A 26,376-nucleotide genomic window follows, 5' to 3' on the forward strand; every position below is an offset into this window, starting at 1 on the left:
TAGCAGGACCAAGTACTGATTTTGCCCCAGATTCCTAAGTGGCCCCCTCAAGGATTGAACTCACAACCCTGGGTTTAGCAGGCCAATGCTCAAACCACTGAGCTATCCCTCCCCCCTATGTTTTATAACATACTGTTTGTGGATGCATATTTCATTCCACATTACTTTCTCTTTGTTCATTCATAAATAAGCAAGTTATTTTAAGAAAGGCTTTATAATGTATATGACATTTAGGATATTTCAGCCTACATATTTTCCTTTGTTTTTTAACATACCATATGTTTCTCTCAGTGTACACACCCTATGCTTTCATATCAGACTAAGCATCTCTGAAAGGTTTTGCTAAGCAGCTCTGACATCTTTTTTTCTCTAAGCTGCTGTGCAACATGAGCTGTAAGTTTTGGTTGGATCCATACTAGATCGCCAAGAGAGTTTATTACAGAGAAAACTGCTACCTTTACATCAAAAAGTCTACTGTTTTCTTGGAAAACAGCCCTACCAAAAAATTGTCTGAGACAACTAGAAAGACAACTTCTTTTGAAGAAAAGTAAGCTTCCTACATATATTGCTTTAATGCAATCCTGGTTAGATATAAAAAAAATTGTCTTTTTTATGCAGAAAGACAGAGAGAAGTACTTTTCTTGTAATTTCAAAGCCTGGATTTTCTGGACAATATATTATTTTGCTCTCCTTCCTTGAATTCCTTTCCAGAATGGCACTCCTACTACAATTTCTCAATACAAAAGTCAATTACTTTTATTTTTATAACTTTTCAGTGGATCCAAAAGGCACACACACAATGTTCTCCTACAGCGATGGGTTGTTTTTAAGGTTTGTGCACAGTGATTTACCCTAAAAGACAAAAGGGAATACATTGTATGTTTATATCATGCCAGCCATTCTGAAGGATCCCTCGTCACTTTACCAATGATGGCCCAGACCTTGCAAATATTGAGGCATGTGCATAACTTCCCTCATGCAAGTTTAGATTTTAAAGACCTGGTGGGTTAATACTCACACATGTAAAGCGATATACATGCTTAAGTGTTTTTGCAAGCTTGTGTGAAGTCATAGGCCACTAACAAGGCTTGTGTGTGTGGAACTCCATTAATGGGAGTTCTTTGAGCGATGTTCCTGCAGTACTGGGTCTCCTATAGATAAAATTAAAAAAAAAAATCACTGAGGATGGCAACCGAGACACTGAACACTCCAGTGCCAAAGAAGGAAATAGCACATTTAAAACAAATCACATATTTGAGGTAACACATTTGCAAGCGTTTTCTCCTGGGGGAATTCTGCACCACTGAGCAATCCAGAATTTTGCAGAAATTAACGTTGTGCGTGCAGAATTTGCTTTCTCCCACAGAAATGGGCTGCAGTGCTGCTGGCCGCCACTAGGGGCCGCTGGACCTGGCAGAGCCCAGCTCGCACATAGAAGACACTGCTGGGGGGGAGGGGCTCCAGGCCAATGGGGGCTGCGAGAAGCTGCGGCCAGCACATCCCTCGGCCCGCGCCGCTTCCTGCAGCCCCCATTGGCCTGGAGCGGCAAACCGCAGCCAGTGGGAGCCGCGATCGGCCGAACCTGTGGACGCGGCAGCTAAACAAACCGGCCCGGCCCGCCAGGGGGCTTACCCTGGTGAGCCATGGGCCAAAGGTTGCCGATCCCTGAGTTAGACTTTGAGCATGTGAGCAAGAACCAGCCAACAAAGCACCTGAGAGATTATTTCCTACTGCAAAGAAAAGAAATGTCACAACAAACTCAAGTAATTTTTGGATCTAGCCTCCCTTAAAATGAACATATAAACAAAAAGTTTATTTACATTTGATTCAATTCATGTGAGACAGAGAAAAAATAAACTATAGTACTTCTTTTAAGTGTGCTTGGCGGGTGATAGAAAAGGTGTTAAGATGTTAAAAATGGTTGGAGATCCTAAATGAGAGTCTAATGGAAAACACATCCTGACTTAATAATGACAAGCCAATAGATTTGAAACCCAAATATTTCAAAATCTCTTTGCCCTGGCTGCCAAAATCAACTCAGGATTCTGTGTTCCCTTTGCAATAACTGATGTCATCACAGTAGAGAACTTAGATTCTCAACTCTGATTTGACTCTGGCAGAGGAAATCAGAACCTTGAACTCAGGTCTTGGAAGGTAAGTGAAGACGGGTGATGAATTTTCAACTATGTATTTTCAAAATGTATTGGTAATTTTTAAGTCAACATGTATGTTATGTTAGGGCCTGACAGAGGCATTCAGGCGCTGGGAGTGCAGAGCTGAACGGCAGCTCTGGGAAGGAGAGAGGAATTCTGTCTGTGGATGATACAGCCTGCTCCCAACCCTGTACACCTGCCCTGCTCTGTTGGCCAGTATGCATGAGAAGAGGATAGCCCTGTCTCTTCCTCTGCCCCCCTCTTTTGGAGTGCATAGTGCCTCTGTGGGTCCACCGAGAGTGCAGTGCCTAAACACAGGGACTTCCATTGTTTCTACTTCTGAGACGGGGAGCACAATGGGCAGCAGAAGTCTGCTTGTGCCATCCTCACATGTGCATTCACACAAGGGCTAATTACAGGTTTTGCTATTTGTAACCCACTGGTTAATGTGTGTCACTTGTCCCACTCTGTACCTGATCCACAGAGGATGTGAATCTGTTACAGCCCCAACCTACGGAGCTTGGCTCTTTAGCTCAAGCTACAAAGACTCACGCTTTTAGCCCTGGAGGTCCCCAGGGCCAGCCAAGACAACAGTAATCACACTATTTTAAAACGTTTCCTGTTCAATTGAAAGGCACGCAGCCACCAAGCCATCCCCAACTATCTCCACAGGCCTTTCTAGTCGCCTGGACTGCTGGCTATGTTTGGGTGTGGAGTCAGCATGCCACCAACCTTAACAAACACTTTAATACCAGTTCTCTAGGTAACTGGAAAAATCTAGAGATTAAATTGAATGGAAGGGACTAAGTTGCTGTTGTAAACACTGAACATAGCAATCTTACTCTCTCCAAACTGCTGTACATGAAATGTGAACTGCGTCTCATCATAATGATTCAGCATAATTAGACCAGCACTCTTTTCCAGCCCAGCAGTGTCTCATCAGCAGCCACGGCTTTTTGAAAGGTCTAATGAACTTAAAGGATGGAAGTGGCTAGTTGCCAGCACTAGCAGAGGTTTGGATGCAATGCAATGTCAAGTGGGAAACAGCAAAGCTGATGGCCCTGCATACCTGGGAATAGATTGTGTCCATCTAGCCACACATTCCTTTGAAGAGCTATGTTCTGGAGGGGTTTGATAGCAGCTCTTTGAATTGTCTCTGCCAGTGGCTAAGGAGAATGATGAATTTGCATGTACTCCTATGTTAGTGAGAGTAGAGGGCAGGCCTTTTTTACAGTATAAAATAACTGAAGACTATGTCATCAGTTAGCAGAACTGGTCAGCACACTGCTCCACCAATTAATTTGTTCTCATTGATTACCACAGGGGCCAGAGCTCAGCCATGCCTTTTAAGCTGTGAACAGCATTGTGGTTGGTGCAGTAGTGCACTGCCCCAGAAGTTTCTCGGGGCATTGGGGGAGCACACCTGCTGCTACACCCCTTCAGTGGGTGCTGCATAATGTCCTTTCCAAAGCCAGCCAGCTCTGGGTATTTAATGAGAATGGGCACAGCCTGCATATGGTACTGAAGAAGACATATCCACAAGCACATGTTGCCAACCCAGTGTCACATGATAAGCAGTACCAGGACAAAGAGTGCCATGATCAGATTTCTAAGCAGAAAGGTCCACAATGAGATACTATGGACCTCAGGTCAATATGGAGCAGTCTGTTCCATATTTAAACTAACCATGTCCCTAGTTAGCTCATGCTAAAATGACAGAATCAATATTCCCTTCCCCCACAGCTATTCAGTGAATACAGAGAAAATAGCATTACGGCTTCTTTTATATGCTTAGTAGGTTTCATACAGTTATGAAATGGTCCAGGGTTCTTGTATCAGTATTTCATATCTTATACTAAATACGTTTGTAACTCTAGGCCAACTATTCCAGTCTTGTTTACAGTGAGCAAGCAATGATAAAGCCTTTCAAAAGAGTTTATGGGAGACCATAAATAAATAATGTGCTGAGCATGCTAGACAATTAGTAAACCTCCTTCAATATCCCTGTTAAAAAGAAGGACGAGTCTTCCAGAGGTCTGAGTCATCCATACCCTGAAAGGCTTGTTTGCACCTGCAGAATGTTACTTTTGGAATCACTATCCAGCAGGTCCAACAACAGCTCTTTTCCTGTTAAATGAACGTGGTTAACTTGAATTTTTTTGTACTGGCGGATTTTTTAACTGGTGCTCGGAGAGACGCTTTTCCACTATATGACTTTTTTTTTAAAAAGCCAGTAAAAATATTCGATAAGGGTTTTTCTGTTTCCATGCTAATGTCCATAAAGGCCTTCTCAGCAAGGGAGAGAGGACAGATCTGAGAGCAGCATTGCTAAATGTGTCTGTCCCCACCCCCACCCCTAACCACACACTCAATCTTGCTTGCCAGCCTCCTAGGCAGCAATGAGGTAAGGTCTCCCAACTTCAGGAACTGCAGAACAACTCCAGGGAACCTCCCCACCTCCAGCTTCCCCACCAGGTTCCCATTGCTTCCTGGCACACTACCAGGGTCTGGGGAGTGAGGAATCTGGTAGGTATACCCTCCCCCACCCCTTAGCTTTCATCTCTCCCCAGCTTGGTGCAGGAGCCTGGAGAGGGAAGATGGGGACCACTATGGCAATCCTCCCAGCTGCTCTTGCTTCCTGGCTCAGTGCCGGGGTCCTGGGAAAAGGAGACACCGTCCTGGCTCCAAATGGAGAAACAGCAGCAGCTCTTTACTGGGGAAGAGCGAGCACTTGAGCTCCCCCCCACATCCCCAGTGCTGCCTGAGAATGTGGTCGGTAGAACAGCACACGACATAGGAAGTACAAAGGCCATTCAACAAAGCCATGAAACGGGGCTGTACACCAAGGGCTGTCAAATACACAAAGTAAACACACTGGGCCAGATTCTCAGCTGGTATAAATCAGCCCAGCTCCCTGGAAGTCAACAGAACCACACTGATTTACAACAGCGGACGATCTGAACCAATTCAAACAATTTTTCCATGTCACTTCTTTCATTTAAAGTCCTTTTAGTTGCAAACACCTATAGTAAGCATAACATTTTCAGAAAGAGGTGTGATTTTCAAAGTGTCAATGTCCCTATAACTAAAGAGCAGCCAGTAAAGTTTTCTGCAAGTTTTCCAGTAAGATGATTTATCATTTTACTGCAATGGCAATGAAATGTTACAAAATTGTCACTAGCAAACCCTGGGTTTCCGATAAAAAGAGGCGTGTTAAATATAACCAGATTGAATGTGGCTGTATGTCACGTCAGGCAACAATTTTTTATGTATTCTAAAATATGCTTACAAAAGAATGTTAAAAATGTCTGTTGGTTGTGGGGGTTTTGTTTGTTTTAATACAGAAACCTTATTCATTCTAAACCAGAGGTGGGCAAACTACGGCCCGCGGACACATCCGGCCCGCGGGACCCTCCTGCCTGGCCCCCGAGCTCCTGGCCCGGGAGGCTAGCCCCCGGGCCCTCCCCCGCAGCCTCACCCTGCCGCCGGCGCAATGCTCTAGGTGTCTGGGCAGCACATCTGCAGAGCCGGGGCCTGACCCCGTGCTCTGTACTGTGCAGTGGCGTGCCTGGCTCCAGCCGGGAGGCGTGGCTGTAGCGCTGCCAGCCACCGGTGTTCCAGGCAGCGCAGTAACGGGGCAGGGAGCAGGTGGGGTTGGATAGAGGGCAGGGGAGTTCAGGGTGGTGATTAGGGGGCAGGGATGTGGATGGGGTCGGGGCGGTCAGGGGGCAGAGAATGGGGGGGGTTGAATGGGTGCAGGGGTCCCGGTGGGCAGTCAGGAAGGAGGGGGGGTTGGATGGGGCAGCAGGGGGCAGTCAGGGGCAGGGGTTCTGGGGGCAGTCAGGGAGAAGGGGTGGTTGGATGGGGCAGGGGTCTTGGGGGGGTGGCATTCAGGAATGAGAGGAGGGGTTGGATGGGGCGGCGGGGGGGCAGTCAGGGGTGGGGGTTCCGGGGGCAGTCAGGAGACAGGGAGCAGGGGTGTGTGGATGGGACAGGGGTCCCGGGGGGGCCATCAGGGAACAGGGGGGGTTGGATGGGGCAGGAGTCCCGGGGTGGGGGGGCTGTCAGGGGGCGAGAAGCAGGGGGGGCGGGGGCCGGGCCATGCCTGGCTGTTTGGGGAGGCACAGCCTCCCGTAACCGGCCCTCCATACAATATCTGAAACTCGATGCGGCCCTCAGGCCAAAAAGTTTGCCCACCCCTGTTCTAAACCTAGGAGAAATCAGCTCTTTAGTAGATTTGGACCACAGTACTACATCTGATCTGGTCACATACACCTAAACTTTGGCCAGTAGGTGATTTGGATCTCAGGTCTTTCTATACTCGGCCAAACACCACCACAAAGTCCAAATAGCACTGAACTGGGGAAGTTCACATTCAGATATAGACTTGGACCTATCTCTGTACTTCAACAAATCTGGTCATGAAAATCTCTAGTTACTTTTTTAGAGTCAATATCAAACATATTGCTAAACTTTAAAATACACAGATTCAAAACGTGCAACAATTCCATTAGACTTCCTGTTACCTTACCAGAGAAATCTCAATGAGAAACCAGACTGTGGCCAGTAGGGTATTCATGGTCATATTTTCATCTTGCTCTGGTATAAGAAATGATTTTGAAAAATTCTCCCATATTGCACAGTGTCCTAACCCCTTTGGACTTTCTTTTAAATAGGTTTGAAGATCAGAGCATGGCTCTTCCATGGGGTTGCCAATTTTGGTTGGACATATTCCTGGAGATTTAATCATGACATAATCTTTAATTAAAGATGAATCTTTAATTCCTGGAGACTCCAGGCCAATCCTGGAGGGTTGGCAACCCTACACTTCCAGTACCCTGGCCATTACAAAAAGCTTCACTATTTCTTATTAAGGCTCCATTCCTGCAGTTGCCTCTGTGTGGGTGGACTCCTGGGCTTATGGCGACCCAGTTGCAGGATCAGGGCCTAATGGTCAGATCCTCAAAGGTATTTCACTGGAGTTAGGCACCTAAAATACAGTTGAGGACCTGGGCCTAAGTCATTATCAGTGACCACCAGGAAAGCGAGTGTTTGGAACTAGAAAAGAAAATACCACTTCACTGTGTCACTTTTCATTAGCACAGCTGGGACGCTGCTCCAGACTGAACTTGCAGAATATCTCGCATGGCTTCCATTAAGTCAAAAAGATATGATCAGCTCAAATGATTTTGAAACATTACTTTGCTGATATCATTCCCTGTTTCCCTCTGAGAAGTAGTAGAGGTTTCATTTCTCATTTTTTGTTGCAACATTTCATTTCTATTAAACTGCATCTGCATGTATACAATGCTTCTGCTTTGACAAACAGATTAGTAAACTGTACAAAGGAACAAATGGAAGGAATGTGTTACTGCTAGAAGTCATCTTCATTGTTTCAAAGAGAAGTATACCTTTCAAGACCATAAAAAAACCCTCTCTGAATTCAAATGAGCTTAGACAACTATATAAAGTATCAGAAGACTTACCAGGCACTTTTGAAGGACATGATTTTTTCTCCAAGTCTCCGTCTTTACTTCTGGATTCAGGAGATTTTGTGACTTTTTCCTGCTTTTCCACGTTACTGTTTGCATTAGTTACATTTTGCAAAACAGGCTTTCTAGGCAATGGAGGTTTTGTGCTAAGCTGTTCAGAGGACTTTGTTTTAGATTTTATGTTGTCATTCACAGAGCCATTGATATTTACATCAGCTGTTTTTTTGATCTGTGCCTTTTCACCTTTTAGAAGTGATGCCAATCCCTCTTTTTCTAAATTAATTTCTGCACTGTATCTTTTAAACCCCTTCGACTCTGGTGAAGAGCTGTCTCTGTAGTTCAAGGACAGTGAAGTGGATCTAAGCTTTACTTGAAAAGGACTTTTATCTTCACTGCCTGGTTGGCACTGGGATACCACTGGAATTGCATCAATGGCCTGAGAAACATAGCCAGCCACCATTGTGTCTGCTGCTTTGCCCGTGACCTCAGAGTCAGAATCTGCCAGCGACACCTGCTTTTTAATGCTATTTTTTTCCTCCTGTAGATCCAAGCCCACCTGCACATCCTCTTTCAACTTCTCATTTCTTGAGGAGAGCTTGGTTTTTGACAGGGGTAATTTGGTATTTAATGGACTTTCACATTCTGAGTTTTCTTTCAGGTGGAGGCTGCCAGCCCCTGGTCTCTCCCGTGCTGATGACACTGAAAATTTTCGCAAGGTGCTGAGTTCATTGGCAGCTTTCTCCGTTTTCCCCCCCAAAATTGCCTCCCTGTGTCCCAGGGACTGATTGTTTTCCTTGTCAGATGCAGCTAGTTCTTGAGTGGGCGTAGTTTGCTCCAGAGACCAGGAAGCAGATGACCCCAGCTGTGATGACAAAGCAGGCTGTGGGATATCAGAGGAAACACAGGGTGAGTCTGTGAGCTGAGAAGACCCTTCAGGTAACTGCTTGCTGGAAGCTGGCAATGCTGCAGACTCCTTTGTTTCCTTATTACAGGAAGTTTCCATGGGTATCTGACCATCCTTCTGTACATTTTTTTCTGGCCCTCCCAAACAAGAAAAACTGCCAGTATTGGTTGAAGTATACTCTTCAGACAGCAGGTTATTCACTGAAGACCCATTAAGAAACTGTTTATTTTCTTGATTTAAAGTATTAACTGACACATCACATACGTTCCCGGTGGACACACTTAGTGTTCCAGGGGGCTCTTTTTCCCTTTGTGCTTCTCTATCTGGAGGGGGATACAGGGTGATTACGTTTTCTTTAGGCTCTAAAGAAGAAGGATAATCTGACTCAGAATGCGTTAATTCCAGTGTAGTTTGGCAGCCGTCAGGATTATTCTCATGTAACGAGGCTTCCTGTACAATGGCAGACTCAGAAGTGAACTGCCGTGTGGGAGGCCTTTCGTCTCTGTGTCTCGAGCCATGGGGAAAGTCTTTAGGCATTTCAGGTCTCTGCCAGGAGGCCACGTCACTTGTCACAGCTGTGCTGTGTGTCAATTTCTGATGGCTGGTGGTGAAGACTTCACATGTCAAGTCTGTCAGCATCTCTCTTCCATCGTGCTCCTCTTCTTCTGGGGTGCAGCTCAAGTCATTCAGAGACTCTGAGTGGGTCCGCTACAAAGAGCAAACAATTATTAAGATTTTATTATTTCTTTATAACTTCACACACTTTCATTTATTGTTTAGACTGTGGCAGAGCCCACAGTCTGGCAACTGCTTTCCAAACAGAGAGGAAAACAGTCCCTGTCTTGAACACACATAGCTAATTAGTTTATATTTATGTACTATATGCTGATTTCATCGTATTATGCTTGGCAAGCTGTATTACATACATGTGTAATAATTTTCTAACCAAACTATCAAGAAATCAAATTAAGACATCATTTCCTGCCCCTACATAATTAACCTCTTTGATGCCTTTGTATCTGTAGCCAATATCCAGCAAAGCTGGAGCTGTAGGACTCTGAAGACAAGTTTTTGGGGCTGGATTCACCAGTGCTATTTGGCTACATTGTGGTGCTCCAGTGGCAAAGAGCAGCTCCATCATGCTATTACACATCACACAAACCCTTCTTTGTAAGACCTGACCTTGGAATGGCAAGTCTATGCAAAGGGACTAATAAAAGTATTAAATACGATAATGTACAGCAGATGGTCTTATCTTTAGTCAAATTGTGACACACGCTTCCAATCTTTTGTAGCTTCTGTTTTCTTTCAAGAGTTAAAAATATTTCACGAAAGCTTATAAAGCATCTATTTATTTGGGAGGTCTTTTGATAACACATGAGGTAAGCTTTTGTAAATATGTACTTAGAATTGGCTGAATATACAGGATTATTTCAAAGCATTTTATTAACCTGTGGAATATGCATTTTCATACAGTGCCATTGTTATCTTACTGAACCACTGTAGTCTATTGTGTAAATCCATATTTTAGATGTAGGTACTAATCTGAGGAATACAAAGCTTGCATTCTAAAGTGACTCGTGTCTCATCCTACTCCCAGTTTTGCAAACAACAAAGTTACCATGCTAATTCAGTATAAAATGTAGTCTATGCCAAATAAAGGTCCAGGAATATAAAAACAGGATGTAGATCAGGACAGAAGTACTCCGGCAAAATTGTATGAGGAAAAAATGACTAGTGGAAAGATCTATTAAACAGTACAAAAGCTTTCCAAGGGAAATCATGGAGGCTCTATCACTTTGGTTATTTAAGACAGGACTGGACAAAGCAATAGTGAATATACTTTGGCAACACTCCTGCACTGGCAGAAAGGAATGGATTAGATAGCCTTTTCCACTGCTGCTTTTCATGCTTCTCTGATACAGCCTGCATTGTCACTATGCATAGCTCAAGACTGCTTTCCTAAGCACAAAAGTTGCTCACTGGTTTTGAAAAAATAACAAATCCTCTTGACATCATAGTTGGGGGGAAATTATATTTATGTCTTTAAACAAGACAATTTTTTTAATAAGAGGTTCAAAATATCCAGACACACTAATGCAAATAATGTATTAAGAGCCTGTACAATTTTAATTAAAAAAAAATAAATCAAGATTTGAGACAAAGTTAGAAAAATGTATTCTAAAATGGCTGTCTTTTTTACTCAGAAACACTTCACTGAGATACAAAAAATGTTTTTTTGGGAGGGCATATTTTTTGCTCAATTTTCCACCTTTGCTGGTGAAGCCACATACGGATAAAGTGATCGGATAGTTGTGTAAGGGGGATTAGAATGCACGATTTTCCCAGGAACCAGAACTTGGCTCCAACTCTTGGCCATGTGATCTCTTATTTATGTGACTTTAGAAAGTTAAAAATGTCCCAGTTGCCTTGGGGATTTTTTTAAAGCCCAATAACAAAATTCTTTCTAAGGGTCAGATTTGACAGATCAAATTTCCATCCAGAAAAATATGTTACAATCAAGTTATGCTCTGGTTTTTAAAAAATGAGTAACAAATGCTAGTAGAGCCTCAACTTTATCATCACTGTTAAACACTGAAATAACACCTCATGGTAACTTTAAGAAGAAATGAAATGTAGCCATAAATCCTTATATCAAGAGAATTAACAAGTAATCCCCTCTCGCAGCGTGCAGCTTATACATTGCTCTTAGGGGTTCTATTCCAGATGCATACACAATGCTTAAACATTAGTGATTAGAAAGCAATGAAATATCCACTCACAGCTCTGGCACTACTTAATAAATGCTTATAGAGGCAGAAATAAGAATGGCAAGTCAAGTAAGAATGTGTAGTTTAAAGTCAGTGCTGAGTTCTCTGTTTATTTTTACAATTACCGAAGGAAGTCTTCTCATTTTACTAGATCTCTGGTTCCGTGGTTTTATTAAAAGCTTGTGTTTAGCAGCAGAATTATCTAAGCAAGTGGAGAATTCAGGCGGAGTGTCAAAATCAGCTGCAGGCGAGATGCTGCTGTCAGATGTTCGGGGAGATATAGTTTTAGCACTTGCATGCCTAGGGAATAGTTGGCCTTCTGTAGAGCGGGGCCTAGAAGAAGGACCTGAAGTGACCTAAAAAAAAAAAAATCCCAAAGATAACATCAAACAATGAAACCAAGCAATAAAAATAGGAATTTTACAGAGAAAAAACTTGTTTACTGGGGTTTGGGGTTTTTTTACTTTTATTTCAGTTGCACTGCAATTACTAGCTTTTGCGCATGAAATACTGTGATAGCAGTTTTGCATTTTAACAGCTAGAAGATTGCAATATCCAGTCTATTGGAAAAGAATGTGTCACCGTTAAATAGCAGACCTAAAACAAATGAAAAAAGTGTCAACACATCTGAGAAAGGAAATTAGGAAAAACTTCAAAGGCCAATCCTCCTGAGACAGCTCCCTTTCTGACTCCTACCCACAAACCTACAGGGCTAGAACCCTTCTGCCTTCCAGTCATACAGGGCCACATCTCCTTCCAATCCTACAACCTCTCTTTAAGAAAACAATGTCAAAGGTTGGTGTCCCCAGTATTTAACCTACTTGCATGTTTATTTCCATTTGGAAAATCTGTGAAGTTTTTAACCACAAACGGAATATTTCATTCCTCCCCACCCCACCCCAAAATAAAATATCATGGCTTGCTCGCAGCCTGGAACTTCCAACCAGTACAACAATCCATCCAGAAATAATACCCTTGGTATCTTTAGGATATGGTACTTTCCTGCCAGAGGAGTTCAACTTTTCAGCCTTCCATAAATGTAATGTGTAAATCCCAAGGTTTATGCATAATTCTCAATTCCCACTCAGGTATGAAATTAGGATTATCTTACAAAATGAATTTTTAAAAGTGATTTTTCTCTTTCAATAATTAAATTCTTCAAAATAAGAAAGAAAAAAAAAGGATATTGCCAAGGTATCAGTCATAACTTTAAAATGATCTCTTATCACTGTTTATAGTAGTCCTGTGGCAGCTTGAAACTCAAATATATTCCCTTATTGCAGTTTTTCCCTTTATGTTGCTTTGTGCTGCTATCCAAGTACTGTGGGGCTGCTGACAGATATAGATATTTTCTCTCAAATAAGAGCCGTGAAATATTTATTTTGCTTATGGAGAAAAATCAACGTTTGTATCCAATGTGCCAAAAAACTGCTTTATGCACTGCAGCCAAACACGTATTCTTTTGTATATAAAGGATCTGTTCCTGCTCCTATTGAAATCAATGGAAAAACTCCCACAGACTTCAGTGAAAGCTGGATCTCTAATCATTCTATATTTAAAAAAAAAGGGGGGGGGGCGGATAACTCAATCATGCCAGCTAAGGGATGTTTTAACTAATTTGGACTGAAGTTTTCTCTATGATATCTGCAATTTGCTATTCAAACATGACTAATGTGTAACAATGATACATGGGTACGTTACACATTAGTACCTTACGGTGAATACATTGACATTTCAGCTCCTTGATAAAGGCAAAGCATTTGCTCACCTGAAGGACTGACATGAATGCCCGATGCCCACCCTCCCCTCCCCTTTCTCCCTGATCACTTGGAGCTCAGACTTTAGGTAATACGAACACTGATCATTAGATTAGAAAACTAAAGAACACAGTTTCTGTCGCTTCACTTAAAATACAGCATTCAAATTGAGTTTCAGATGTATATTTGCTGCAGAGATTGTACGTCAGGTTATGGCTGGCCTTGTGCATGTGTACAAGAGGGGGAGAAGGTTGAGAAAGCCCTTCCCAAGCAGTGCACGCTGGTAGGGGACAACCATCATTCAGCTGGCTGCACTGGTGAGAACAGGGCACGTGGCCATTGCAGGGGAGCCAGCCCGAGAGGGGGGGTATCCAGTGGAGGTAAGGCCACGACGCCATCTTCCCCCTTCAAACCAACAAAGCTGTGCTGTTGTGGATGGGGAGAGGAGGACTCTGGCTACATCTTTTTCAAGGTGTAGCAGGTCGTGCTGCCCAGCATGTGCCCTCCCATAGCCCAGGAGGGAGGTCTTGCACTGTCACTGGGGTGATGTGTCTCCTCCCCTCTCCTAAAGAAGCCCAATCTCTTAGAAGTTGTAGCTAAAGCCTGCCCTGGCAGGAATGCATTCGCACCGTGCCGCTTTCTGGGTATATCCTGAATTGGCAAAAACACATTTACAAAGAATTTACACCTGTTTTCAGAAAAAAAAAAAGTGTTATTTCCTTTTTTTCTAAAATGGGTTAAAATTTCACTTTGCTCAGTAACAAGGAGCATTTCAAATAGTTTTATGTGAAATATATAGTGAAGAGGAAAAGATGCCAGCAGCCTGTGTCATCTCAATGGGATTTAAAAGTATATTTTGCATGATTATCACATAACTGTCAATTTAGAACTGGCCAGGTTTTTTATTTTTCCTTTGCAATTCCCTCCCCCACATCTCAAAAATGCTCCTCACTTTACCCCCCGCATTGCATCCACCATAATGCAGCTGAGCAGGACTAATTGAGACTCTTCAGAACCTGTCAAAACCACTTTTCAATCAACCAGAATGATTTAGTGCGGATTGAAGAAAGGCATCTATTCACTTCTCCTCAAGGACTGCAGACGTCGCTACAGAAGAATTCCCAGCTCATGCTGTGTCAGGTAGAGAGATACCGACTAAAGACTGAACCCAGGTCTCCCAAGTAGCAACGCTAATCACTATTACCAGGCCAAGTGTTACTGCACCAATGTAAGAGAATGGGGTGGTTCTGTAGTCCAAGCAGGGGACTGGGACTCAGAGGATCTGGGTTTTATTCATGGCTGTGCAACAGACTTCCTCTGTTTGGGCACCTCATTTAGCTCTCTTTGCCTCAGTTTCCTCATCTGTAAAATGAGGATAATGATACCAGTCTCACAGGCTAAGTTTATCTATGTGTTTGGCGGCTAAATTCATTCATGTTTGTAAAGTGCTTTGCGATTTTGAGATGGGTGATATACCAGAAGGGGTCTTTAATTATTAATTATCATCATCATCACCACCACCACCACCATTACTATTATTATCCCTCAGTATTACAGCATGGGGAATTCTTTTAAAACAAATAGCCTTCACAACATACAAGATCTTTAAGCATAAAAAGGGGAAAGCCACTGTCTAAAATTCATGCCCAGGAGTCACTAATAAATCCTGACCATGAACTAACACCATAGATTAGGGCAGTCGGGAATTTTGTTAAATCCTCTGCAGAATTCCTGCGTTTTAGGTGTTCAAATGCACTTGTTTGTTCTCTTTTTGACTTTTTATCATTATCATCAAGAATTATTTGGCATTAGAGAATTCTGTTGATAAAGAATTGTAACTTTTTATGTTAGCAGGACAAGCATTAAAAAAAGCAAACGTATAACATACACAAAAGGTTGTTCTTGCAGCAAACAGACAACAAAGTAACATATTTATGCCTTAAATTTCCTTAAAAGACTCATATATATGTTGCTTGCTTCTTAATATATTTGGTGGAAGTTACCTGTTCTTCTTCTTCACTGCCTGTTCCAGCTAAACTCAAAGAGCTAGGGTGCTTGTGAGAGTCAGAGAACTGTGGGATGGAATGAGGAAGAGATTCAGTAAAAAGATGACAAATGAGATGGTTACTAACAGAAAACATCTACACATAGCACACACAGACACTGACGATCTAAGCTACAGTCCAGTACTGCTACCAAGTTCTAAGAATTAGAGAGGACCTTGCAAACATAAAACATAAGAGACGCAGGAAAAGAATGAAGGCTTCATTAAATACTGCATAGCAAAATTACGTTTTAAAAATAATTACAAATTCTTGAAAGTTTCTTCTTCCCAGGCTGGAGGACACAGTGTTAAGAGTGAGAGAGCTCTGCTTTTATTGACTGATTCCGAAGAGACTACTGATTTTTCAGCTCTCTTTCTCTGGATTGCTACAGTGGCTGGCTACAATAACCCAATACACATAACTGGTACATAACCACAATCAAAAGAGAAGAGGGACAAAAACATTCCTCCAGGAGTTACTGCAGCTGACAATCTATCACCAATATGGTTTTATGCATAGATGTTTGAAGAAGTCCAACCAGTTCTGATGAAGAGAGATAAAACTTGATGAAGGACAGCAAACTAAGTCATTTATCCTGCCCTTTCACACAAAAAAGGATGCTTAAATAGGAAAGTCTGGTCCAGTAAGTGTTGACATTGTCAATATCACAATCTACTCACCCTTGTTGCTGTGCTGGAATTTAGAATTTCATGTAGCAAAGATATTTCTGGAGGACTCTTGGGTAACCCATCATCTTCAGAGCTAGTCCCAGCATCATCTATCCGCTTTGCATGAATTCCAAATGGAGGAGGAGGCCCCAGTTTCATGCTATGTTGGAGTTTCAACTGCAATATGACATGGAAGTACATTTTGAATGTTTTTTCCCCACATTATCTGACTCTGTCCACTCCAATGATTTATTTTGATTTTAACTCTACACAACAAGATACAACTTAATGAGCCAGAGCATAGAGCACCTCCATTTCAGGTTCTCCCTGGGTACCAAACAGCTCATATACTTTATCACTCTAATTTAGATTGAATCAAGATATAGTAATGTTGTTGGATTAACAAATTATGCACTAATGCAGGGTTTCTCAAAGTTCATTGCACTGTGACCCCCTTCTGACAACAAAAATTACTTCATGACCCCAGGAGGGGGGATCGAAGCGTGAAACCGCCCAAGCTCCACTGTCCCGGGGGGGTGGAGGACAAAGTCCGAGCCCCTCCGCTCCAGGCCGGGGGGCCAAAGCTGAAGCTCAAGGGCTTCAGCCCCTAGTCGGGGGGCCTGTAACCTGAGCCCTGCTGCCCAGGGCTGACGCCCTGGGCAGTGGGGCTCGGACTTCAGCCCCGGGTCCCAGCAAGTCTAAGCCAGTCCTCGTGACCCCAACCCACAGTTTGAGAACCACTGCCCTAATGTAATTATTGTTATTTAGCAGAAACCAAATGTTCAGTTATAGACAATTCTAAAAAGTAAAGTTTGAAAGAAACTCAATTTCTAATATTTTAAAAGAACGTCTTGTGTTACCTGCAAAGCTCTAATCCGATCGGAAACATTTTCCTGAGAAAACACTCGTACGGGCCTAGCAGGCTCTTGCACAGGCTCAGGAATGAAAATGCTGTCATGTGATAACGCTCTGCTTCCCATAATACCTGTGTGGGTCCTAGGATAATATAATAAGCTAGTGAACATGTATACGTTTGTTTTTTTAATCCTTTTACCGGATACTTGATTCTTAGATTAACTAAAGAGGATCTTGTAAATGGAGATATCAGATAAATGTTGCATATCATTCATTAAGCCTGAAATTCTAAATTGCTGATTGAAAACAACGGTCACAACATTCAGATAAACCTGTGTAGTAGCTTAAAAAGAAAACAACTTAAAAGCAGTGACATCTGTAATGCTGGTAAAACAGACTACTAAAATCCTGGACGTGAAACCCTACAGAATTTAATAGATTATAATTTCTATAGTGGGTTTTTCTTTAAGAATCCTACATTTCATAAAGAATTATATCCCTCCTATAGAATTATATAGGATTCCGAAAAAAAGAAAAAAAAACACTATGGAAAGGATATTGTCCTCTATTAAATTTTAAGTGTTTTTAGAATAGCCTCTACAGAACCCTCCTAGTTTCTTCTCTATTAAAACTATAAGGTAATAATTTTTACACACATCTGTGTGCACTACTTATTCCCTTTTACACTCCTGAGTCCCGATAAGGTTCTCCATGTACAGATTGCCCCTCCACCCACCTGTACTAACATCTTCACTGATCTGTTTCCTTCTGGGGAAAGCCATGGCATGGGGGGCAGGAGAGAAAAGAGGGGAATCCTGGTGACACAACTCCAGTAGAGTTGGGGAGGGAAGGGCTGCCACATTGGCTATATAGGACAAGTTTCTAGACTCCCATGGATCCCCTAGGATCTGCTAGGATAGACTCACCTGTGCAGAACCAATTGCAATACTGGAACCTATGAATGCAATGCTGCTAGTCTCAGTGGAACTTGTGAACTACAGTTTTCATGGACACTGCTTGTGGGCTTGTAGAGGAGATGTGAGAATTCTTCTCTCTTAACGTAGGGACCCTTAATATTCGCATTTTACTTCTGATTTTTGAGGGGAGTAGCAAGTAACTGCTTCTACAAATGTTGCACCGGGTGAATCAAATGCCTTGTTTCTTCCAGGGAACTATAGGGCAGTTCCATGGGTCTCACAGGTAAGGCTCTGTCCTGGTAAGTTTCATTGCATGGCAGGGTAGTAGCACTGGCTGACTGGTAACCCTGCCAATAACATCCAAAATACTGGAAATTGTGCACCTGCCTCTGTTTAACTGATGGGGTTATTATTTATTTGTACTACCACAGTGCCTAGAGATCTGAAATGTGTGCACACAGATTTGCTTCTTTCCCCCTCTTTCTTTTTAAATAAAGCAAACAAAAGAATATAGCAAATCTTAATGTGACATTTTGGGACTCTCACAGCTATTAGTTTCTCTATGGCATTGGAATCTTGAAGAGATTATAAAAAAACAACACTACTACCAGTAAATAAAAAAATTGTGTAGCCCCGAAACTGACATACAGCCAGAGGGACATAAGGGAACACAAACATGAACAAAGAGTGAAATTTTCCTTGCAGTGGTAGCTATAAATATATTTGATAAAACAATACGTGGAAAGAGATTATCTGTATTCGAGCTGCAGAAGGAAGGAAAGCCTGCTGCATGTGCCCAATACATTAAAGACACTACAAGAACAGTTTATCTAAGTGAAAATGTGATCTCTGTAATGCAGCCAAGGTCAGAGAGAAATCTATAGCAATTTGCTAAGTAAGTGCCAGTCAGGGGCGTTACAGCTCCTTTATGCATCTATATTTTACAAGACTAAAACAACAACTAGAGAAGCACGTTGTATGAGCACATGTATCCTTGTTTTCTAATTGCTCCATCTTCTTTCTGGACATGTAAACCTTCTAGATGGGCGCTGGAGGTTTACAAATGTCCCAAAAAATTGTTTGAGAGAGAATTCATTTTCCTTTCTTTCAGAGTATTTTATTGCCTTTGTTTTTATATAAAAAACAACAGTTTAACAAAAACAGAGCATGTGAACAAGGTCAGAGGGCTATACACATACTGCAACATGATAAGGCTGAGTTACAGAGCATGTAGGGAAGGTCTGACCATTACTGTTCTTAAGGATTTTTGTTGAGCAAGAATGCAACAACTCTGCTGTACCTATTGCTGCCAGTTTAGATACTCTGGGGTAACACCCAGGCCTTCACATTAAAGACGAAGCAGGAGTAATGTTACTACTGCCAATACTACAAAATGTGAATTATTTTATTAAAAGATTATTTGGTTGTGTGGCGCTGCCTAGTGGCAATACTGTCTAATGTCACCTTAATGGACAGTACATTTTGGAAGGTTTGATCTCCAGCACCTATCCACACTTGCAAAAATAGCATCTTTTTTCCTCTGGTATGTAATCTCTGGAATAACCAGAATTTTGTTCATGAGGAAATACTGTCCATTAAAACAAAAACTTTCTTTCTGAGCAGCCAACCCTACTCAAGGCAGTGCATTGCAATGAATAATGGGCCTTTCCCTCTGTCTGTATATTAAATCAAATGTTTTAATTTTATACCATATGCATCATATGGTTTACATGTTGCAGATTAAAAATTAGGGGAAACTTTTCAAAAGCGCCTAAGTGATTTAGGAGTCTATGTCCCATTTTCAAAACGGACTTTGGGTCAGATTTTCAACAACATTTACATTCCTAAAGATGCAGAAAGAAGCTCTAGTGAGATTTTCAGAAGTACCTAGGCATATTAGGCACCTAGCTCTCATTAGTTTCAATGGCATTTAGATGCCTAACCTGTTTAGACACTTTTGAAAATTCCACTAGGTGCCTCTCTCTATCTTGAAGAACACAAATACCTTTGAAAATCTGTTCCATAGGAGCTGAAATTCCATTGACTTTCAATGAGATTGAGGTACCTACATTCCTGACAGTCAGTTTTGAAAATGGGACCTAGGCACTTTTGAAAACTTTATAATGAAGTTTATTTCTCCTCAGATGAGATATTAGTAACTGTTGCACCTAGATCACATTTACTTGCAATTTCCCCATTACAATCAGTATTTTCCTAAAGAAAGTGAGGTGCCTGAGAATGTGGCTTTTTGAGTAACAGTTGGAGGTAAGCACTTGGATATTTAATCCATAAACATCATTCTGTCTTTTGGAAAAGCAATTCCTTGTTTGTGAATAAAAGTAAGACTTACTCAAGTTCATCTTCAGAATCATAGTCAATGTGCATGGACTCTGGGACTGTGACATCACTAGCTGACTGGCATGGTTTCAGAGTGATGCTCCCTGAAGATGGTAAGGTCTCTTTCCTTTTCCTTTTCCCAAAGAACTTTTTGAAAGATTTGAACTTTGACTTTTTCTTTCCTAAATAAAGAAATATTAAGGAGAGTCTGTATGATAGTTTTAAAATTCTAAGAAAAAAGTCATAATTCTCTATGAAATTCCATTGGATTTCTTCATAAGAAATTTTTCTTGGAAGAAGCAACCTGGCCCACTATGGGTTTTTTTTTTTGTGTGTGTATTAACAGGTCTCAAGTCTAAATTGATTGCAAGGTATTATTAATTATTAATATTATCTGGCGGAATGCTTTGTGATGCCTATGGCATGTTAGAAATAACCTATAATACAGGAAATAGGATCTTTTCTAATACTGTTTCTACCTGCCTTTTCAGATAAGATTTAATAGGATTAGACCATGAAGAAAAACCACTGTGTTAACTGACTGGGATGCAGAGATGAAATTACAGTTTGGAAACTCAATGTTGTAATTTAGCAAACTAAACAGTTAAGATCTGGATAGTCTTGTTTCCAAATGGCAAAACTAATTTAAATGCAAAAATGTCACATTTAGGTGGAAAATGCAGTGTCAGGAGGCTAATGCTTTTAATAATATCAGTTTTATAACAAATCCAAAATATTTTAAAAGGTAATTATGTAATTCATTGGTTCTCAGAATATTAAAATAGGAATCAAGGAAAAATGTGATGCTGTGCTGCTCAGAGGGGCAGGAGCTTAAATAGGGATAATTGCAATTTTCTCATGATAAAAATTAGCGTTTTACCCAAAGCAATCCAACAACAACAAAACCCAAACACTCGCAGCAGTGTCTTTCAGGGACATCATGCAAACTAATACAGAATGGGCACACATTTTGAACAGCAGAGATTATAACAAAGTCACCAGAGATAAAGGGCCAAAAATCAGACATGCTGCAAGTCCACTGAAGTGAAAAGAATTATGCCACTTACACCACATCTAAATTTCACTCTAAGAAAGTGTTTTAATTTAAGCATCTGAAAATGTCCCAAAATTATAACTCAGAGAGAGACCGTGAGCACATTCCCTAAATAAATAGAATCACTACTGTGAGAAGCCCAAATGGTACTGAAACTCAAGAATTCTTAACAGTAAATGAATACTTTTCATATACACATGGAAAGTAGGCACTCTACCTGAATTGTCCTCATCACATCCTTCAGCCTCTCGCAATTTAGTATCCATTATCCTTGTGGAACTCATGTGATAGTCACTAATATAAGGGGGGGAAAAGGTGTTTATTAATTTCAAAGAAAAGTTAGTTTACAATAATCAAATGACCATTTTAAACTGACACACCTAAATGTATACATCCAGAATGATAAAAATAAGTCATAGGGCAAAGTGCTTTAGGTAATATTGGAATGAATTCCATAGGATGTTGCAACTTCATAAGACAACCTCCAATCCTGCTCCCATTTCATTCTATGAGAGTTCTGTCACTGGCCTCAGTTGACAGAAAATGAGGTCCCAAATTTTCCATAGTGTGTGAACCATCTCTTCAGAGAGAATTTACTTCATGTACTATCTCCCTTCCTATTTGCAATTGTGTCTCTGCCTTCCTCACCCAGTAGGGATCTCATAACCTCTCTGGAACTAGAGCATCTGTTTACATGGAAAAATACTATTAGAAAAGTATACTGAATGTAGTTTTATTTTATTTCAATTAAATTTAAACGAAAGGATTGTGGCCCAGTGTTGTATAGTTTCTCTTTTTTGACAAATCCACAAAAGGGTGACAGCTTTTTTAAAATTAATTTACTCACCAGGACTATGTAGAAATATGTCAAAAATAAAATAAAGAACATCTTATCACAGTTCATTATATGCGTAATGATTGCCTTTAAAAAATAGTAAGAACATTCCTAAATCATAGTTCTGTCCATAAAAAAAAAAAATCTAATTACTAAACATTTCTAAAGAAATACATGTCCCAGGCTTGGTGACAAAACATAAATATTTACAATTTAAACTTCAATTTCAGAGCAGTTGTGCTCTTTTTTCCTCATCATCTGGAGGTTGGCTTTGTTTGCCAAAACCATCAGTTCATGGTAGACATGGTATAAAATATCAGAGGGGTAGCCGTGTTAGTCTGTATCCACAAAAACAACGAGGAATCTGGTGGCACCGGACTCCTCGTTGTTTTTATGGTATAAAATAGTAGATACCATTGATTGTGACTCAAATACCATGAAAAATATTCAGACACCATGGGGGGAGGAGGGGCCATATCAGAACCTACATAGAAAAACTAACATCATGGCTGTCATGGACCACTAAAATAAGAGATAGCTTCAATACTAGGCCAATAATTCCAAGGACTTAGAGAAATGGAAATGTAAGATTGATTGCTCCAGCCTGAAACATGACGCATTGCCTGAAACATCAGTGGGCTTTTGAGCCAAACTATGACAAACCACTATACTGCCTGACACTACCACATCACCAAAGTCACCGCCGTCACAGAATAACATGAATGCTTCTCCTGGCATATTCAGGATCTACATTCTACATCAACCAGGCCAGCAAAATTCATTGAAAATAAACCCTTCCAGAATCAATCTCAGATTTTTTTTTAAATTGTCATTATTTAGCATAATTAATAATCAATAAAGGTAAACACTGAGGAGATAGTGGGCTCAACACATGCAAATGAGGGAAGGGAGTGCCTCAGGTTAGTCAGCAAGTACAGTAACTTGCCTGATTAAGGAATGCAGTGAAGCAGCAAGGCCAGGGTCTTGTCCAAAGATCCTATCTGCCCCTTCACATGGGGCGGGGTGGAAGAAGAGGAAAGAGAGACAGAACTATGAGGAAGCAGAATGGCCAACCCTGAGCACATGGGACCGGAACCTCCCCTGGGAGTGGACTATGAAACTCCTCAAATCTCCTCAGCAGGCAGTCAGCAGCAGTGATGGAGCAGCTGGAGACAGGGGGAACCAGCCAGAGAAGTCCCTCCTGATGCCCAGTCCCACAGAGGATTCCCACACCATGTCTACTCCCAACCAACTGAGGCAGTAGCTTTCCCACTCCCAGGAGCAGCCTATGCAAGGCCCAGCTCTCCCTAGGAGGCAGAGAACATTTTAACTGATGTCAAGCATGTTGGATACTGGGGCCTCCTCCCAGGGAGTGGTCTAGGAAAGGCAGCAACATGGGGTGCCACCTTCAGTACCTGCGGAGCCCTGCTGACATCACCAGCTGTTGACTTTGGGTGGCATTTATTAGGTTTCTGGGTTTTGGCTTGAGTTTATGTGCGGGCGGTGCCAGTGACTAAACCATACAGGAGAGGCTAGGCTATATATATATATATATATATATATATATATATATATATATAGTTCAATCACTGGCACCACCCACACAAACATATATATATCACACACACACACACACACACACACACACACGAAAATACCCAGTGGTTTGTGATGAATAATTGATTAGATACCATACACATTAATCTATGTTATAGCTCTCCAGCTCTGGGGTGCCAGAAAAACCTCAGCCTCACCTTGTGATATTATAACACTAAGGACAGGCATAGACCCAAATCAATGCCTCCATATCCTAACTCCAGACCCTATTTACACTCGGTAGTATCAATAGACAGTGTGAGCTCTTTGGATCCTGCAGTCCCTCAGATCCTCAGCTGGTGCAAACTGGTATAGCTCCATTCACTTTGATTTACACGAGCTGAAGATCAGGCACATTATAGAGCCTAAACATCCTATAGAGTATAGACGACTCATTATCTGAATATTTGGAAGTCATTTTGTCAACTAAAATTTTGGATGATAAACCAGTTTGGTAACAAATACTCACATACATAGAGATGTTTATGACAAAGCTGTTTAAAAGTTTCAGATTAGCAAATTTAAAGTAGCATTTTCCAGTCTACAAGTGAGCTAATTATCAAAGCTCAGACATTAGGAATTTATCTCCTAGAGTGATCAGAAAAAAAAAATTAGACTCACCAAAAAATGTCAGAAAGGGTCACTTGGAAAGTTTATAAAAATTCATAAGGAAATTAACAGTACTACTTGTCAATTTTCAGAAAAATCATTCTGTACTAAAAAGAGAGCATTGTAAATCTGGGGCAGATACACAATATCATTTACACTCATCAAAGTATTAACCCCTGCTTTAGAAGTAAATCTCACTATTTTAAACTACAGGAGTCCCTATGATGCCTGCATACTAACGAACCAAATCTGAACACTGCATGCCAACACCCTAAAATTTAGCAAGGCTTTGATTTGGATTTCAAATCACCAAGGCGTGGGAATGTTCAGATGATAATCATTTGCAGTTTGGATTCAGCGCCGGCATTTGATTTAGCTGTTACAGACCTATCACAACCATTTACATTCATTTGTATGAAAGAACACCATGCTCAGTGGAGCAGAAGGTCAGTAGTTTCTCATTAAAGTTATGTTATGAAAACATACTATGTGACTAGGACAACAAGGTGTGTCCGTATCTTGATGATTACATGTCACAAAGAAATTTGTCCCATTCAGTCTCACTCCTACTGGGGAAGGAGTTTTAGGTTGGCATTACTAAATAAGGATTTGTTTGCCTGTTTATTTAGATAAATGAGCATTTGCATTTTCCTGCTGAACTGCAAAACAGGAATGACAAACAAATGGATGGACTGAAAATGAAAACTATGAATTACCTGTTGGGTGGCATGTAATTTTGTCTAGTGAGTACAGTCTAGCAGAGAGTCAGGACTCCTGGAATCTATTCTCAGTCAGTCACTGACTGACTCTCTATAGCAGTGGTTTTCAAACTGCGGGTTGCGACCCAGTACTGGGTCATGGAATGTAAGGCACTGGGGTCACGGCAGCTTTGGTCAGCACCGCCGACCGGGTCGTTAAAAGTCCCGTTGGTGGCGCTGCCCGGCTAAGGCAGGCTAGTCTTTACCTGTTCTGACACAGCGTTGCACCCTGGAAGTGGCCAGCAGCAGGTCCAGCTCCTCGGCGGGGGGGACACAGGGCTCCGCGCGCTGCCCCCGCCCCAAGCATCGGCTCCACATTCTCATTGGCCGGTTCCTGACCAATGGGAGCTGGGGGGGGGGGGGGCGATGCCTACGGGCAAGAGCCGCACGGAGCAACTTGCGCACCTCCGCCTTGGAGCCGGACCTGCTGCTGGCCACTTCCGAGGCGCAGTGCAGTCCGCGGTGCCAGGACAGGCAGGAAGCATGCCTTAGCACCTCCCCTGCACTGCTGACCGGGAGCTGCCTGAGGTAAGCCTGCACCTCAACCCCACGCCCCAATCCTCTGCCCCAGCGCCGCTCCGACTCTGGGCTGTCTGTGGTGCTGCGCTCAGCCAGGCGGGGTGGAGCTCCTGCCTCCTGAGGGCTAGCTCCAGAGTCCAGCTTAACCCAAGCTCCCCGGGCAGCCACACCCCCGAGCTGCCCTGCCTCCCCCGGCTGCAGCATGGGCCTCTCCCTTTCCCCTCCCAGTGCCTCATGGGGTGTGATCAGGGGGAAAGGACAGGACTGAGCCCTGGGGAGTGGGGAGGGCGTGGTGGGGCAGCAATGAGCCCTGGAGAGGGAGCAGTAAGGAGCCCCAGGGGATTAGGGCAGTAAGTAGCCCAGGGGGGCCATAAGGAGCCCAAGGGGTGGGGTTGGGGGCGGTAAATAGCCAAGGGGAGGGGGAGGGGGTAAGGAGCCCTGGGGGGCATCGAGGACTGGGCTTTGGGGGGTACAGTGAGGAGCCCCGCGGCAGAGCATATGGCTGGCTCTGGCAGTGGAGTGAGGTCGAGTGGGGTCGGGGAATCAGGGGGACCGGGCCATGGTCTGGGCACCAGTAGCCCCCGCAATTCAAGGGAGGCTCACGTGCCGTCTATGTATCTTAATTGTCCAGTTAGGCCCTAATCCTGAGTTTTGTGCTGCACAGATGGACTGCTTAGTTTTCTAGTTTCCTGTTTCTCCAAGGATTTGGTTAAGTCTATCAGTAAGTGAAATCATACCATGGATCGAAGACTCAGCCAGAATCCATACATATCCATCAGGAATACTAAGCACTACCTAAGTTGCTCTCTATAAGAACCTGGTTTAGTTAGGGAAAGATTGATCACACCACTGACAGCTGTATTTCTTGAACATTTTTAAACATTTTATGTTGCACTTTTTCCATAATGGAATGCTCCAGCTATTCAGTTAATCAATTTATTATAAAAAAATATGGGCCTAAAATATCACATGATAAATTGCAATATGTTACAATATTGACTTTTTCAGTACCAGACTTTTCCCAGAAGAGATGGTTTCTTATTCTCTTGGTCTGTCTTTCATCCTTCCCACACCCTTTTTTAAAAATTAAATGAGCTAAGATGTAA

The 26,376-nt window shown here is 42.2% G+C and overlaps 1 protein-coding gene across 1 annotated transcript in view; it reads right to left on the reverse strand.

The window, feature by feature from the left end:
* Window positions 1-21,237, reverse strand: part of CRACDL (CRACD like) — a 41,749-nt gene extending 20,512 nt beyond the window's left edge. Inside the window, exons 1-7 of the mRNA XM_065397551.1 lie at window positions 21,171-21,237; window positions 19,913-20,081; window positions 16,651-16,786; window positions 15,803-15,967; window positions 15,081-15,149; window positions 11,446-11,676; window positions 7,640-9,257 (exon numbers count right to left, since the gene is read on the reverse strand). Of these exons, the coding sequence (XP_065253623.1) occupies window positions 7,640-9,257; window positions 11,446-11,676; window positions 15,081-15,149; window positions 15,803-15,967; window positions 16,651-16,786; window positions 19,913-20,081; window positions 21,171-21,237 (2,455 nt within the window). The remainder of the gene's footprint in view (window positions 1-7,639; window positions 9,258-11,445; window positions 11,677-15,080; window positions 15,150-15,802; window positions 15,968-16,650; window positions 16,787-19,912; window positions 20,082-21,170) is intronic.
* Between the last annotated feature and the right edge of the window lie 5,139 nt (window positions 21,238-26,376).

The sequence above is a fragment of the Emys orbicularis genome, chromosome 1 (genome assembly GCF_028017835.1).
Source record: "Emys orbicularis isolate rEmyOrb1 chromosome 1, rEmyOrb1.hap1, whole genome shotgun sequence".
NCBI classification, from domain to species: Eukaryota; Metazoa; Chordata; order Testudines; family Emydidae; genus Emys; species Emys orbicularis.